The 14044-nt window shown below is 36.8% G+C and overlaps 1 protein-coding gene across 1 annotated transcript; it reads left to right on the top strand.

The window, feature by feature from the left end:
- Positions 1–2917: 2917 nt before the first annotated feature.
- tmem154 (transmembrane protein 154) lies at positions 2918–12326 on the top strand. The gene is made up of 9 exons (XM_065956854.1): positions 2918–3146; positions 4144–4233; positions 5095–5157; positions 5363–5404; positions 5613–5774; positions 6256–6310; positions 7317–7390; positions 8179–8222; positions 10528–12326. The coding sequence occupies exons 1-8, from the start codon at positions 2984–2986 to the stop codon at positions 8208–8210; spliced, it is 681 nt and encodes a 226-aa protein (XP_065812926.1). The 5' UTR covers positions 2918–2983; the 3' UTR covers positions 8211–8222; positions 10528–12326.
- Positions 12327–14044: the final 1718 nt, after the last annotated feature.

Consider the following 14044-nt stretch of genomic DNA (forward strand, 5'->3'; position numbering starts at 1 on the left):
AAATAGAAGCAGCGAAAGCCATTTATCAAGCTTTATGTATATTGTAAATACATAAAATCATAATTTTTTAAGTAATGGTCTTAATGTTTTTTTTTCACATATGGGCTAATTTAGATTTAGAACAAAACCCCCATCATTTGTTTTTGAATGTTGTATTACCATATAAAATTAATGTTGTGATTGATATCTAAATAACCTTAATAGAACATAAACATTTGTATGGTTTATTTTTAAATGGCTGGTCAATTAAGTACTATTTTCATTCACACTCACTTCACAGACACTTTATTTCACTTTGCGCAATCGGTTTGGTCTAATAAGATTCAGAAAAATGTACAACTCAGGAGAATCATTATGCTATTTTATTTCCATTAAAAGAATATCAAACAGTAATCTGGTGGGTTTATATTTGAAGAACTTGATTATATTTCATAAACAACTATACATGAATAAAACTGGACACGAAGATGATCATCTCTACATGGTGATACTGATCACAGAAGTTTAAGAGACTTCAGATGGGGCCAGTTGAGACCAGTCGGGCTCCTCCAGTCCCTCAGGCTTTGCTTGGCTCATGTGTTAAAAAAAGATCACATATTTAGTATGGGAACAAGCTCTGGTTTGCCTTGCGTACCACCATAGCAGGTTCATAAGTAAATCATGTGGTGGAAGAACTAGTAACCTCGTTCAGCTGAAACGAATGAACTGAAAGATTATCTCCCCCAAAAAACTGTCCGGACATACTCGTGCCTTAGCTTCCAAATGGGATCAAATCCCTAAATCTTACACAAAGCCTTTATAAAAGGGTAGAGGCTATTATAAGAGCAGAATAATACCCGGTGGTTGGATTAAATCCTCAGCAACCAAATATGAGTTTGAAGTTTAGGAGTGTCAGTTTTACTGGGGCAAAAAAACAATATGTGTGTATTTAATTTTATTGTGACATTAACTTTCACGGGCTTCTACAATGATCTACAGATTTCCTAGAAAGTGAGGCAAAAAAGCAGAATGAATCAGAAACCTAATATTAGTAACTTTATCCTAGAGATAACGTTCTCAAACACCCTTAACAGATGCAGATATGACACAGATATGAGTCAGACATGAGAGACAGCATTTCTGAAGAAGTACTGATAAAACTCAAGAGTGAGCTGTGTCCTCTACCAATGAATACAAATGATTTAAAACAAAGTGTCTTTTCAAGTTATTTTATGTTTTCATTAAATCATCAAGTTTTAGTCAATTGACCTGAGCTATCGAGTTCTAAGAGCTAAATCTGCAAGCTAATAACCTGCTAAACACAACACATGTTAGCATTGTTAGCTATGGAGTGCTCGAAAAACCGGTGCGTAAAGTAAGCCAGCCACAAGCAAAGAAGATGAATTCTGAGTAACTCAACCCTTCAACTGGAATTTTACTTCTGCAAGAATCACAAAATATTGCCTAATCTTCTGAGAACAGACTCTAGTATTCAGAAGAAGTGACATTATTTGTGTTTTACCACTTGAACTGTGTTACATGCATGCAGTTGTGTTTTTGCTTATCTTTTATCTGTCATTTTTTGTCCAATAGTTTTAGATTTTCATTTCATTCTGAAACTGCCATACTTTCCTTTTAGCAAATATTAGAAATCCACAAGATGAAACAAGATTGGGTTTGAGGATGCCTCCATAATATAGTCACATAAGCATTGAGAGCTACGTGGAGATTGATTTACGAGTTACCAATGCTTAAATGTGCTCTGTGTTATGGTGCCAGGGAGCACATATGAGCAACGGTAACTTTCTCTTTAACATGACAATTTCTATGGAACAATGCCCTAACCTATGAGTACAGACTACCAGTAAATAATAATAATCATAATAATAGTAAATTCTATTCATAGGCACCTTTCGAAGCACACAAGGTCACTATACAAAGTAGAGATAGAAATAAACAACAAAGTAAAAATAATTCAACATAATTCATATTAAAAAGGCAAATGTAAAGTGAATAAAATAATTGTGAAGAGGATTCATGAGACTTAAGATGGACAATGATCCATCTGATGCCACCTCAGTATTCAAAAAAAGCGGCAAAAGAAGTCTTTAAATGTCATTTTTGGTAATCACGTTGAACACTGCTGTTTTTTTTTTTTTTATCTTTAATCAGTTCAATATTTTGACACCAAACTTTGAAATTGGCATCAGCACTAAGCTGTGTCGTGTTTATTAGCATATGTTAGCCTACTAACACAATGAAATTAGATTTTCTGAAGTTCGTAATTGAACCTGCTCAACATCAACATATCAGCATTGTAAGCTAAATGATTACAGATCATGTTTATTGTGTCTTGGAGCCACACATGTTTTAGTTCTCACAGAACAAGTAGCATCAGGGTTAACTTTACCTTCAACATGGCATTTATGACAACAAATGTTGCCAAACCATCTGAGCACAGACCCGCAGCATGCAGAGGAAGTGGCACAATCTCTGTTTTGAATGTCAATTCTGGCCATCATGTTGAAACCTGTTTTACAACCAGGACTCTGCTGTTAGATGAAAGATAGTAGTGTCTTTTCCAAGTAGGCCAACAGACTTCTACCATAGATAATCATAACAGCATGACCCTCCAAATCATGATCAGTCTTTTATCACAGAGGGTGACCTTAAGGCTTCAGACATCCAGAAACAGTAAAACGTTGGGAGTTATTTTAGGTAGCAGACAGACAATTTACTGAAACGATATCCAAGCAGCTGTCTCTCTCTCTCTAAGCTCTGTCAAATTGTTTTTTTCTTCTTTTAGAGTTTGTTCGGCTTCCCCCCCACTCACTCTGTAGGGCCACATACCTAACCAGCAGGAATGTGATTGTACTAGAGCCGAGGAGCCTTCTAACTTGTGGCGACAAGCACACAAGTCCATTGCATCACATCCGAGTGAGCTATCTGAGGGTGTGTGACTGAGTGTGTGCGTGTTTTTCTTCTTCTTTTTCTTCCATTTCATATGTTTAGTCAGATCAGGAAGTGTGATGCTATAACAGAAGAGGAGGAGGAAGGGGCACACAATGGCACTATGTCTGCTTTGCGGCCTTGTAACATGAGAGGCCCCCGGCTGAAGACCCTTTTGTTTCTTCTTCTTCTGCTGCTGACCGCTCTGACACACACAGGTAAGACATGAAGATTAATTTCTTTACTCTTTGAGCGGCACTTTCACCTTTTCTGTCTCCTCCCTGCTTTCTCCTTTTTTCATCTTGTGACTGTGAGTGTAACTTCTTGACTGCGAATGAAGAGTGTTTGATACAGGTACTGTGAATTTAAAACATGACTTCGTTCAAAAGAGCTTTGAGATTAGAATCGCTCAAGACACAAGATACTCCTCTTTCCAGTCTCGCCCTATCTCAGTTCATTTCACTTTCAGCCCAATCTATGTCACTTTAATCCCTCCTCCCTAAAATAAAAAGTCTTCTAAGTTCACCTTAACACAATGGTCTTTATGTACTTACTTTTTCTGGGGGCTACAAAATCACTATAAACAACATTGTTTTATTAGCGTGGAGATGTTAATGATAAGGTTAGGTTTTTTTACGTCTTCTTTTTAAAAGCTGCAAAAGTATGCGTTGATGAAATTTCTGTTTGTGCAAGTCTGTTTTTGTTCTTTTCTGTTAACCTTTTGTACGCTGCTGTCTAGGCCAGGTCTAGGATTGTTTTCTATCATAATTAGTATATTACTGGTTAAATTAATCATTTTTAAAAGTGACACAAAAACATGTCACTTTAATCCTGTAATCTTGTGTCCTTTTCTTTAGCAAGATAACAACATGACACATTTGTGTCTGGAACAAATTGCTCAACATGATTTAAAATCTCCGCCCACCCTCCTTACAGTTTTGCAACATTTCTCTTTTCATTTTTGTAACAACCGGAACAAATAATGCACACGGGTGTCTTCAATTTCCTGTGTGGACGACTCTGACAGTTACTGTGCCCTGCTGCAGATTTTTTTATTTTTTTTTAAACTAGGCCGGTGGAAATAAGTGTCAACTTTCACTTCTAGGTTTCAGTTGTAACACTGATGATGCATGTCTTCCTTTAAGCTTCAAAACTTGCTTTTCAATGGCATGACAGCGCTGTATTCTGAAGAAAGACATTTTTGTTTTATTGCAGGGTTGTGTGAAGATGAAGATGGTTCAGAGCCAGAAGAAGAGCCAGAAGGGGAGACAGGTGACCTAGAACCACCTGTGGGTGGTGACACAGGTAGGACTTCAATAGCAACATTAACATCTAAAATAATAATACACTTTGTGTTCAAAGAGGGTTATGGAAAGGTGTCTTTAGTCAAGTAGGTGTCATATAACAAAAATAAAAACAACTGAAACAACAGGCAAATTTAAACATCACATGCCTTAAGTATTAAACAATAATCATTACTCTTCTATCCTTTTGTTGTTGTTGTTTCTTTCACCCACAAGGATATCAGGATGTCCACCTCCACTGATTTAAAGGCAGCATCCCTGTAGTGAATCCCTCCTCTACCAATTTATTTTAAATATATTTAATTGATTATGTTAAGTCTAAACAAGTAAATGGTCAGTACCTACATAAGCACTGATCTCAAATATTGTAATCTCCATTTCTGTTACTTATTTTCAACTGTCCTACTGTTCAGAAATAATAAAGTACCTTTTTACTCTACTTCTATTTTAGACCAACTATAATATGTGATTAAAACAATGCTTTTAGTTTCAACGCTTATGTTAACCTGATAGTATGTGTGCTCCTTTGCTTGAAAGAGTGAAAGGGAATAATTTAAAATCAATGTGTTCATTATTTTTTGCACTGATAAAGGTTCTGGTTAATTCTTCCACCTGTTGACATTGGTTCAAGCTCGGTGAACAATAGATTTGTATACCTGTGTTTCTCTGAGGGACTCCATTTGCTCCATATTTTGTTAAAATTGTCTCTGATTTATTTAGTCAATGCCTTTGAATGTACCTGCTCTTAAATCAATGTGATGCCAATATACTTTTGGCTGGGTATATAAATTGACTCCTTAGAAATCCTACGTATTGCACACTTTAGATTTAGAGTTTATAATGCTGCTCTCTCTGATTGTAGAACTGCTCCCAGCTGATCCTGATGCCACCTCGCCATCGGAAAACCCCACCACAGTGAACACAGGTCAGTACAAAACAGCTTTTATTCTACCTGTTGGCTTTTTTCCAACATGGTGCAAGAAAAAAAATGTACCCTTAGGGGGAAAAAAACACAAATGAAGAAAATGCTTTTCTGTTCGTGATCTTAACCAGGCCATTTAGGGGATAACAAAAAAAAATTGCATTGACAGAAATGAATGAATGCATTTTTTCTCTGCTATTGTTTTCAGATGGAAACCCCACAGATGATGAACCTGAAGGCTCAGGAGACGGTAAGTCAGTCATAAACGGTGGTAACAGGACTAATTTGTCTTTTAATCTCTGTAAATATAAAAATCCCTTATTACTTCTTTTATTGACCATAAATGACAGAATAATAAGTAGAACACTGCAGCAGAAGACTTTGATTACATAAGTTACAAATCACAGGACATTGTTTAAATCGGTTGGACTGACGACTGACTTTTTCGGGATCAACAGAGGGCACCACCATTTCAGATACAACCTCCTCACCAAACGTGGATGATGTTTTGAATCCCATCATCATCCTGATCCCTGTGGTGCTGGCGGTCGTCATTATCGGCATGATAGTCTGCGGTATTTTCTTCAACCGCAGGTGGAACAACAAAGCCAGAAATCAAGGTTTGTCCATCCCAGGAGGGGACACTTCAAAGGTTCAGATCAGTTGAACACCGGGGAGGGTGTCAGGCTTATATGGTGTTTTTATTTGTGGGGATATACAATGGAAAACCTTTTTTTCTTAACAAAAAAAAGATAAAGTGCATCCGTTTGAAGGGATATCTGTGTATTATTCTTTAAAGCCTTAGTCTTAAAACCTCAACATCATGACTCTAAAAGAATATACTACAATTATGTGCATGACCATATACCATCAAAAATCAAACTTAATACATTTTTGAGCTGAGTGTAAGTCTGACATCATCCATGTGTCATATACTTTCATTAACATGGAAAAAAACATCATAGTTAACAGTCTTTGTTTCCATAGTGACTGCTTAATAACTCAACTTATTTAGCTTTTGGATCTTTTAACTTAAATAGCGACTGAATCCAATTACATACTCATGCTATTTATAATACTAACAATGTTCTCTTCTCGTAGAGCTGAGGAAAGAGGATCCATATTTGGATGGTCCCAGTACAGAAAAGGTGCCAATGTAAGTATTAAAAACATCCTATTTTTATTGCAGCTGATCATTTGAAGGACCTTTGATGACCTTGTAAAATATTAATCAAAGATCCAAATTAAAAGAGGATTCATTGTTGATGCTTTGTAAGTTGTGTTTTTCCTTAATGTGTAATGGTGTTTACTCGGTGTCTCTTATGTGGCCCATTGTGTGGGAAATGGGTCACAGTCATATCTTATGGTGAGATAGCTTTCTTTCCCCACTGGTACTTCTCTATGCAGACTCTCTTTTCATCGTCCTGATAAGGGCGGCTGGAATCATCTGTTAAATGTGAAAACACTATTAGATAAAACACAATAAATTCAACACATATGAAGGACTGACAATCAATGCAAATTAGATTGTTAAATCTAAGGGGCTGTTCAAATGAACAAGGATTAAGAGTGAAATGTCAACATTAGGTCTATATGATCAAAGAGACAATGCACTTCGTGATAGAAGTTGACATGATGGAATTAACCAAATGAGAAACAATCAATTAAAAACTTCTCACTTCACACATGATCGAGTATATGCGAAGAAGTCTGTCTATGTCAAAGATCTGAAAAATGTCAAAACAATGCCAGTTTTTCAATTTTCATTTTATAAAGCTCTATTGGCATGAACGACGTGACATGAACAATATTGCCAAAGCATACACAATACAAAAAATAACAAACAGTGATCAATGATGCTGCAACAGTACACAATTTTATAGGCTACATCAAAAAAATAAACAGAAAAAAAGAGTGTGTGTGTTCAGATAAGAAAATGATAAATAGAGCAATGATTATTAACTTTATATGTAAAGATACTATATACCAAATATTCAAACATGAAAAAAGCATCTCTGACTGCTGTGGATATCCGCTAGCATGGTGGCTATGAAAACAACAGCTGAAACCAAGAGCTGGTATAAAAAAAAAAACCTGAGGTTATTTGTTAACATGGTGTTTGTGATTTATATGATCATTATCTGAACCTGTTGTACCCTCAGGCCCATGTTTGAAGAGGATGTCCCCTCAGTCCTGGAGTTAGAGATGGAAGAGTTGGAGTGGATGAAAAAGGATGGTAGGTATTTTCAAATGAAGACTTTATTTGATAGCAAAATATATCAAGACACTTTTAAAACAAAAAAAACCCAAATCATGGACAATCAAGCTTTGTTTCCTATAATTACTTGTTCAGGACTGAGAGCCTAGTTTGTCAAGTTTGTTGTTCATGATCCACCCATGCCTGTTGTTTGTTCAGAGTATGTTTTTTATGTGGTTAGTTGTTATTTTGGGTTGGTTTGTTGTGTTGACGATTTGCTGCAGGGATTGTTGACTTTACTGAATAGAGCTGTTTTTTTAAATGATGTACAAGTTATGCATGTGGAGAAATATGATCAAATATCTAAGATCAAAATAGTACAAAAATAACACAAGATGTGATCTTAAAAAAATGTATGTAAAGAGATGTGAATGAAGCTGAATATACCTGTACAACTGCAGCCTACCTTCTAAAGTGAGTGCTAGTTAAGTTTAGATGTTTATCCAGTACTCATCAGTTGTATTATTTGTTCTTGTTGGACTGCTTAATGACCCCCCTGAGGTTAAAAGAACTATTTAACAGTAAGTTGAATTAGCGGTTTATCCAGCAGATGTCGCTGTTGCTCTGATTGTTAAAACTGCTTTACAAAAGAGGTGCTCATAGAGGCTTAAGACACTGTCTCTTGGGTTGTCACTTTTTCACAAAGTAATTTTGTTTCTGAGTACTTGGTAATTTCACGCCTACTTGTGAAAATTAGTTTGGATCATTTGCGTGGCATGAAGGATAAAAACCATGGAGAGTGCTTATATCTTGTGTTTGTTTTCAAGGTGACACTGCAGAGGACTCTAAACAAGCATGAATCTATGTTATGGTAAGAAGACTTTACATTTCCAGTTTTTTTAAACTCATTCAGTTTATTGGCCATGATTAGAGAGACATTTTCGTTAATATATTATGACTATAATCAAACAGTCACACAGGTGGCTAAACAACCTACTTCGAATGAACTATCTATTTGATGCCAGCCTCTGTTTGTTTTGATGCACCAGCTGGATTTCAGTTTCGCTGAGACTCATGACCTCTGACCCTTTCATCATTACACATTGTAGTGTTTGAAAGCACAAACACTCATAACATCTGTTAGTGATTAGAACAGGCATGCATGGAAGTGTGGTGCAACTTAACCCAAGGATAGTCTTCTTACTGAAAGGGCTGGGAAGGCCAGGTCAAGGTCCACTCAGAGAATTGTTGACCAATGTCATTTACACACCGCTTTTTCTCAGGATTTTATTTGCAGGGCCGGCCAAGGGTTATAGAGGGAACCTTCATTCAACACAGAGTTTCTCTGTATCCATCAGGTTACACAAGAGAGCTCTAAACAGAAGGAAATGTAATGTTACAGCTGCTGCTGTTGCACAATGTGATGCCATCTACTGCAACAGCTGTTCAATTCCTCAAATTTGGCCCAACAGTGGATCAAATCAGAGAAATAAACAAATACTAACAATACCGTGAAAGCTGCATTTGGAGCAAACCAAGACTTAAACAAAGACAGGCAGATAGAATAATGTTTTGGTTAAGTCTCAAGAAAAAATGTGCCCAACACATATCTAAGATTGAATAAAATTTGGGACGCTAGTGTCAGAAGTGAGAAGATTATATTGAATAAAAGATCATTTAAATATTTAGATTTGAAGGCACCTTGTAGCAGTACAATAAGCTGAAAACACAACGATGGTCTCACTTTTTAAAGTTTGTGAGCATGTAACTGAAGAGCTCTGGATTTGATTCTGCTCAATGGATAATCAGAATTCATGTGAAAGTCTGTTTACTTAAAAGACAAACTAAGTCCAACATCAATGACTCTTTTTGCTCTGTTTTAGTCTCCACCAACCCGTTAAATGCTTAATGCTCTATAAAATGAATTAGCTAGTTGCTAACTTTGTCTGTCTTTATTTGATCTGTGGGTAGTGTGTTTGTAACGGAAGACGTGGTCAACACTTAATGTTTTGGTCTTTTTGGGTTGTTTGTACGTTTTTTTTTTGGTATTTTTTTCTGCTGAACTTGGTTAGATCTGTTGATTGAGCTTGTGGTCCTTTGTGATTTTTCTTTGAAATGGTGTGATCAATACCCTGTTATTGTGTTTTGGCCAATGAAGACAGCAACAAGGTTTTGGATGAACTGCTATCCAAGTTCTTCAAATTTTATTCAAAGCTTCTTGCAGCAAAAGCTAGCTCACAACACTTTACAGATTACAGCCGATAACTAGTAGTACCCTTAATAATATTACCTCCAGGATCTCTCTGCCCACTTTAACTGTTCGCTTGGAGGGGGTAGTTCTTGGACTCTTGGCTGGAGCTAACTCTCAAGCCTCTCCAAGGTGATGTGGGCATAACTTGACAAAATAGTGGTGAAGGGAGAGGCCCACTTGATAACCCTGGTGATGTCCTGGCTCTCACTGCAATCTTTAAGGGGGCCATCAAGTAGGCAGGTAGGAAGGGTAGATGATATCAGCGCTGTCAAAAAAGCTGGTATAAATTAAGACTTGCAGGTGGCAAGGCTGTTTGGGATGTGGTGGCCACTGATGGCTTTGTGGTGCATTATTTAACTTTTTAGTAGTGCATAGGGGCATAATAAGGATGTGGGGTTTACTCACTGAGGGCATATCCTTTTCAATAGGGCATGAGTATCTTGTGTTCTTGCCAATGAAACCTGATTTTTTCCAGATTCTACGTCAGATTTGTGGATAATAAAGAATAATGAAACTCCAGCAGTTTAACTGTCTATAGGTGTGATGGGCATTTAGAGAACACACATGAGGGAGTGGTGACGGTTGTGCTTCTATATTTTATTGCTGGGATTTGAAATTCTCATGTTATAGCGCTCCTTTTTTGCAATATATTTCACAGAATCCCTTATAACCTTTCATGAATCCCTTAAATCCTTTCATATCAATATCCATGACAGTATTGCATTTTAAAAGTATGTATATATTTGTTTAGTTAAGTTATGAGGAAGCTGCAACACTTCACCCCACTGTTACCTGAACATATGACTGTGAAGTCAGTACCACCATCATCGAGCCGTGACCTCTGCCTCTGCTCCGCTCCGTGTGTCTCTGACTCTGACATTGGCACTTCTCTCTCTCTCTCTCTCCCATGACTAATTTACTACAGGTTAGGACACTCTCCCCCAGTATGCAAGGACACACAGCCAACATGCTTCGCTGCCAACTTGGAGTGTCCAACCTTCAAACAACATCTGTGACCACAGGAACTAATCTGATTGCCAGGAAATGACATCATTACATTTAAAGGACTCTCACAATGGACAGCGACGTGCAAAAATCAGACTGAAACCTGTTACAGAGTGCCTCCAAAGTGATCCTTTTTTTGCCTTTTATGTATTGTTTTTGGCATGCTTTGCCTATTATTATTTTTTATTGAAATTGTGTGAATTTTTAGCAATAGTCAGTCATTCCAGGTAAATGCACAGAACGTTCTGTCCCATTAATGATACAAATTGAAAAGCATTACCTTTAACATGAACACAGTGCAGCAGCTACTATAACCCCTTTTCTGCTAATGCTCTTACTGCCAAAGAGATTGTTATTGTCCTAAAGTGCATTAGGGCAATGCTGAACCCCTCCCCTGCACATACAGCTATGACTACTCATAGTTTCTGCTGGTAGTTTCTCTTTGTTGTGTTTAAACTGTGCGACTGCCTCCAGCTGCAGGTGTTATGGGGAAATATCCTGTTGAAGATTGCAGGCATGCATGACAGAGAAGGCCTCTCCTTTTCACGCCTGGACACGGCTTATTGAGAAACTGTTGTGCTTTTCCTAAACAGAAATCTCAAAGTGTGAAATCAGTTGGATTCTATTGCTGCGTCTTTTGATAAATTCTTTGCTTGTTGCTGAAGCAGCTTTTCTTAAAGCTGCTGCCACTGATAAGATTGTCATCTCGCCATAGATAATACCTCTATCTGAAGATGCTGCATGTTCAAATGTTTTGCTTTCAGTTTGGACTATAAAGTGTTGATCGAAGCAGTCAGGATTCTGATCTCAAAATGAGTGCAACTTTTCAAAACGTATCAGTCAGTATTTTGCAGTTTCTTGCAGTGTAAATATGAGAGAACAAAAAGTTAATATTTTCAAGGAATGCCTTCTGTAAATATTTCATAAAATGCTTTGGTACTGCTTTGTTGTTGTTGTTGTTGTTGTAGTTGATGAAGCTTTGAATAAGATTTCGACAAATAAAATATTTGTAATTATTTCTTACACACACTGGCTGTGTGGCTGAAAGTCGACCTGTCAGCAAATCTTCCAGTTTTTCTCATAGGCTGAAATATCTCCACAACTATTCGAGGAATTGCTCTGAAATTTGGTACAAACATAATTGGTTTACAGAGATATATCATATTAATAAAAGCTTGAAGATATATTTATATAGCGTCACAGTGAGGTAACTGTGTTTCTGCTTCCAACTCAATCAGCTGGCAGACAGTCTTAGTTTAAACAGATTTCTTCCACAACCTCTGTTAGCCTGACATCTTGTTTCTATCGAAATGTGAAGCTGTCCATGCTCAGCCGTTGTTAACACGCATAGTGTCATATTTAAAGTAACTCGTATGTGGCCCATTCACCTACAATCTTCATTAAAGCCAGTGTACTCAGTTTGTCCTTCCAATGAGCTCATGGGAAGCCCCGCTCCACACGTCAATGGAGGACATTTCCAAACATGTTGTTTCAACTCTGAGGAAAGGATGATGTATTGTAGGTTGGCTGTGGCTCAGTTGGTAGAGTCCTCAGCTTTTGACTCCCTTGACTGTAGTATTTTTGTCATTTACTTGCCTTTTTACTTTTTTATTTGACTTCTGTGTTCATTGTTTTTGCACCAAAACATCTAGTCAAATTCAAGTCAAATTCCTTGTATGCGTAAACCTACTTGGCAATAAATCTGATTATGATTTCTGATTCTAACTTTCCTAATTTTCTATTTGCAGAATGTAAATATATTTATTTTATGACACTTTGAGCATTTCTTTTCATCTTTACTGATTGAGATAACTTTAATGATAATTTGACTAGCACACTGAACTAAGATAATGTATGTTATGGTTGTTTCATTGTAGAATGTGTGCTTAGTCTTTTTGCTTTAAACACAACAACATACGGCCTCACACAACTGGTAGCATGCCTGTAAACTCAATAAAGATACAAGTAAATCATTCAGATCAATGTGATTCCATCCCATCCCATTTTTTTTTACAATTGTTAAAGTGTGCTCCACTCTCTACTCTGCACTGTTTGTCTGATGGGATTCTGGGAGCAAGGTTGGACAGTTCACACTAACCAATGAATACAAATGAGAGAGAAGTCTTGTACTCCATTTCCTCCTTTTTTTCACTTTCTCATTAGATTTCCAGACAGCAGTCCTGTCCATCAGCTCACACTGTCTGCATCATCACTTCTGTCTGGCTGCTCAAACATGCTGACTAAACATTGACATTTTCATTTTCAACATTGACACCTGAGAAAATTATGTTTACTCAGGTAAATCAACTCTGTGTCTGTCTGGTAATAAAATGGTTGTAAGATCCTTGCTGGTTGTCTTTGCTTCATAGTAAACAGAATTTGAATGATTTCATTGAATCTTGATTTATAATTCTAAACTATATTAACTATGGTCTGCATGTACAGAGGTTGTTTCAATGAAATCCAAAAATCTTCTACATATAATTACATTTCATCTAACTTATCTTATTTTTTTTTTGTCACAAATTATTTTTGCCTTTTTTTTTATTATGAAGCAAAATGTACCATGCTTTTATATGAAATGTGTTACAATCACTTGACCTTTGTTTGTCAATTAATCAAGATATTGATAAAGAGACATAATGATCACCTGAAACATGAAGAAAATGTCAACATTTGAAACATTTGAGGGTTGATTTTTCTCCAACATTTGCAAATAAATAACTTCTTATTCTTTGCACAGGTTTAGTTTAAAATAGAAATAAAAAGATGTTTACCTTACCAGGAGTGTCACTCTTTGTTTTGGTGTGTGCTGGTACAATAAAAGTAAAGGCTTTCTATTTTATTTTATTTTATTCTAGAGAGTAAATACCCTGAAAGTTACAATTGTATAATTCGTTGCAGATACTTCATAGATACAAATTGGACAGAAAATTAAGTTTTTTTCTCTATAGAGATCAGCATTGTTCACAATGTGCCACATTCTGGCTGAACTGGTTCACATGTAAACAAAGCACCAATCCTTCTTGCCAAACATGGGCATGGCATTGACGAATCTGAGCATGAAGTAGGATACCTGTTTCAGCTGACCAAGTTTTCTCACATCAGATATTTTTTACAAGACTAAGGCAAAGATTTTATAATCCTGATTAAATCCATGTCTGTCACTGTTAACAGAAATGTGATGTTTTCCCCTGAAGAAAAAAATCAGTGACCCAACTCTTTGAATTTGCCCATCATTGTAGACTGCATCAGTGTAAACCCAGCAGGCACTGTTGCTGCCTGTCACACTCTATCAGCTCCATTTCACAGCCGCACCAGCAGCTCTGTTTGTTTGCCTTCAAGAGCTGTGATGTTTCAGAGACTCATCCGTCTGTCGCAATCTTCACATTTACTCTTTGGGCAGTCTTTGAGTAGAAAATATGGAGTGTGTGTGT

Source organism: Labrus bergylta, chromosome 1 (genome assembly GCF_963930695.1).
Source record: "Labrus bergylta chromosome 1, fLabBer1.1, whole genome shotgun sequence".
In the NCBI taxonomy this organism is placed as follows: domain Eukaryota; kingdom Metazoa; phylum Chordata; class Actinopteri; order Labriformes; family Labridae; genus Labrus; species Labrus bergylta.

Excerpts from the sequence above, each read along its gene's own strand:
- tmem154 (XM_065956854.1), top strand. The coding sequence starts at position 2,984 with ATGTTTAGTCAGATCAGGAAGTGTGATGCTATAACAGAAGAGGAGGAG. Across the intron at positions 6,311-7,316 it reads AGTACAGAAAAGGTGCCAAT|GCCCATGTTTGAAGAGGATG; the intron begins GTAAGTATTAAA and ends TTGTACCCTCAG. Across the intron at positions 7,391-8,178 it reads GGAGTGGATGAAAAAGGATG|GTGACACTGCAGAGGACTCT; the intron begins GTAGGTATTTTC and ends TTTGTTTTCAAG.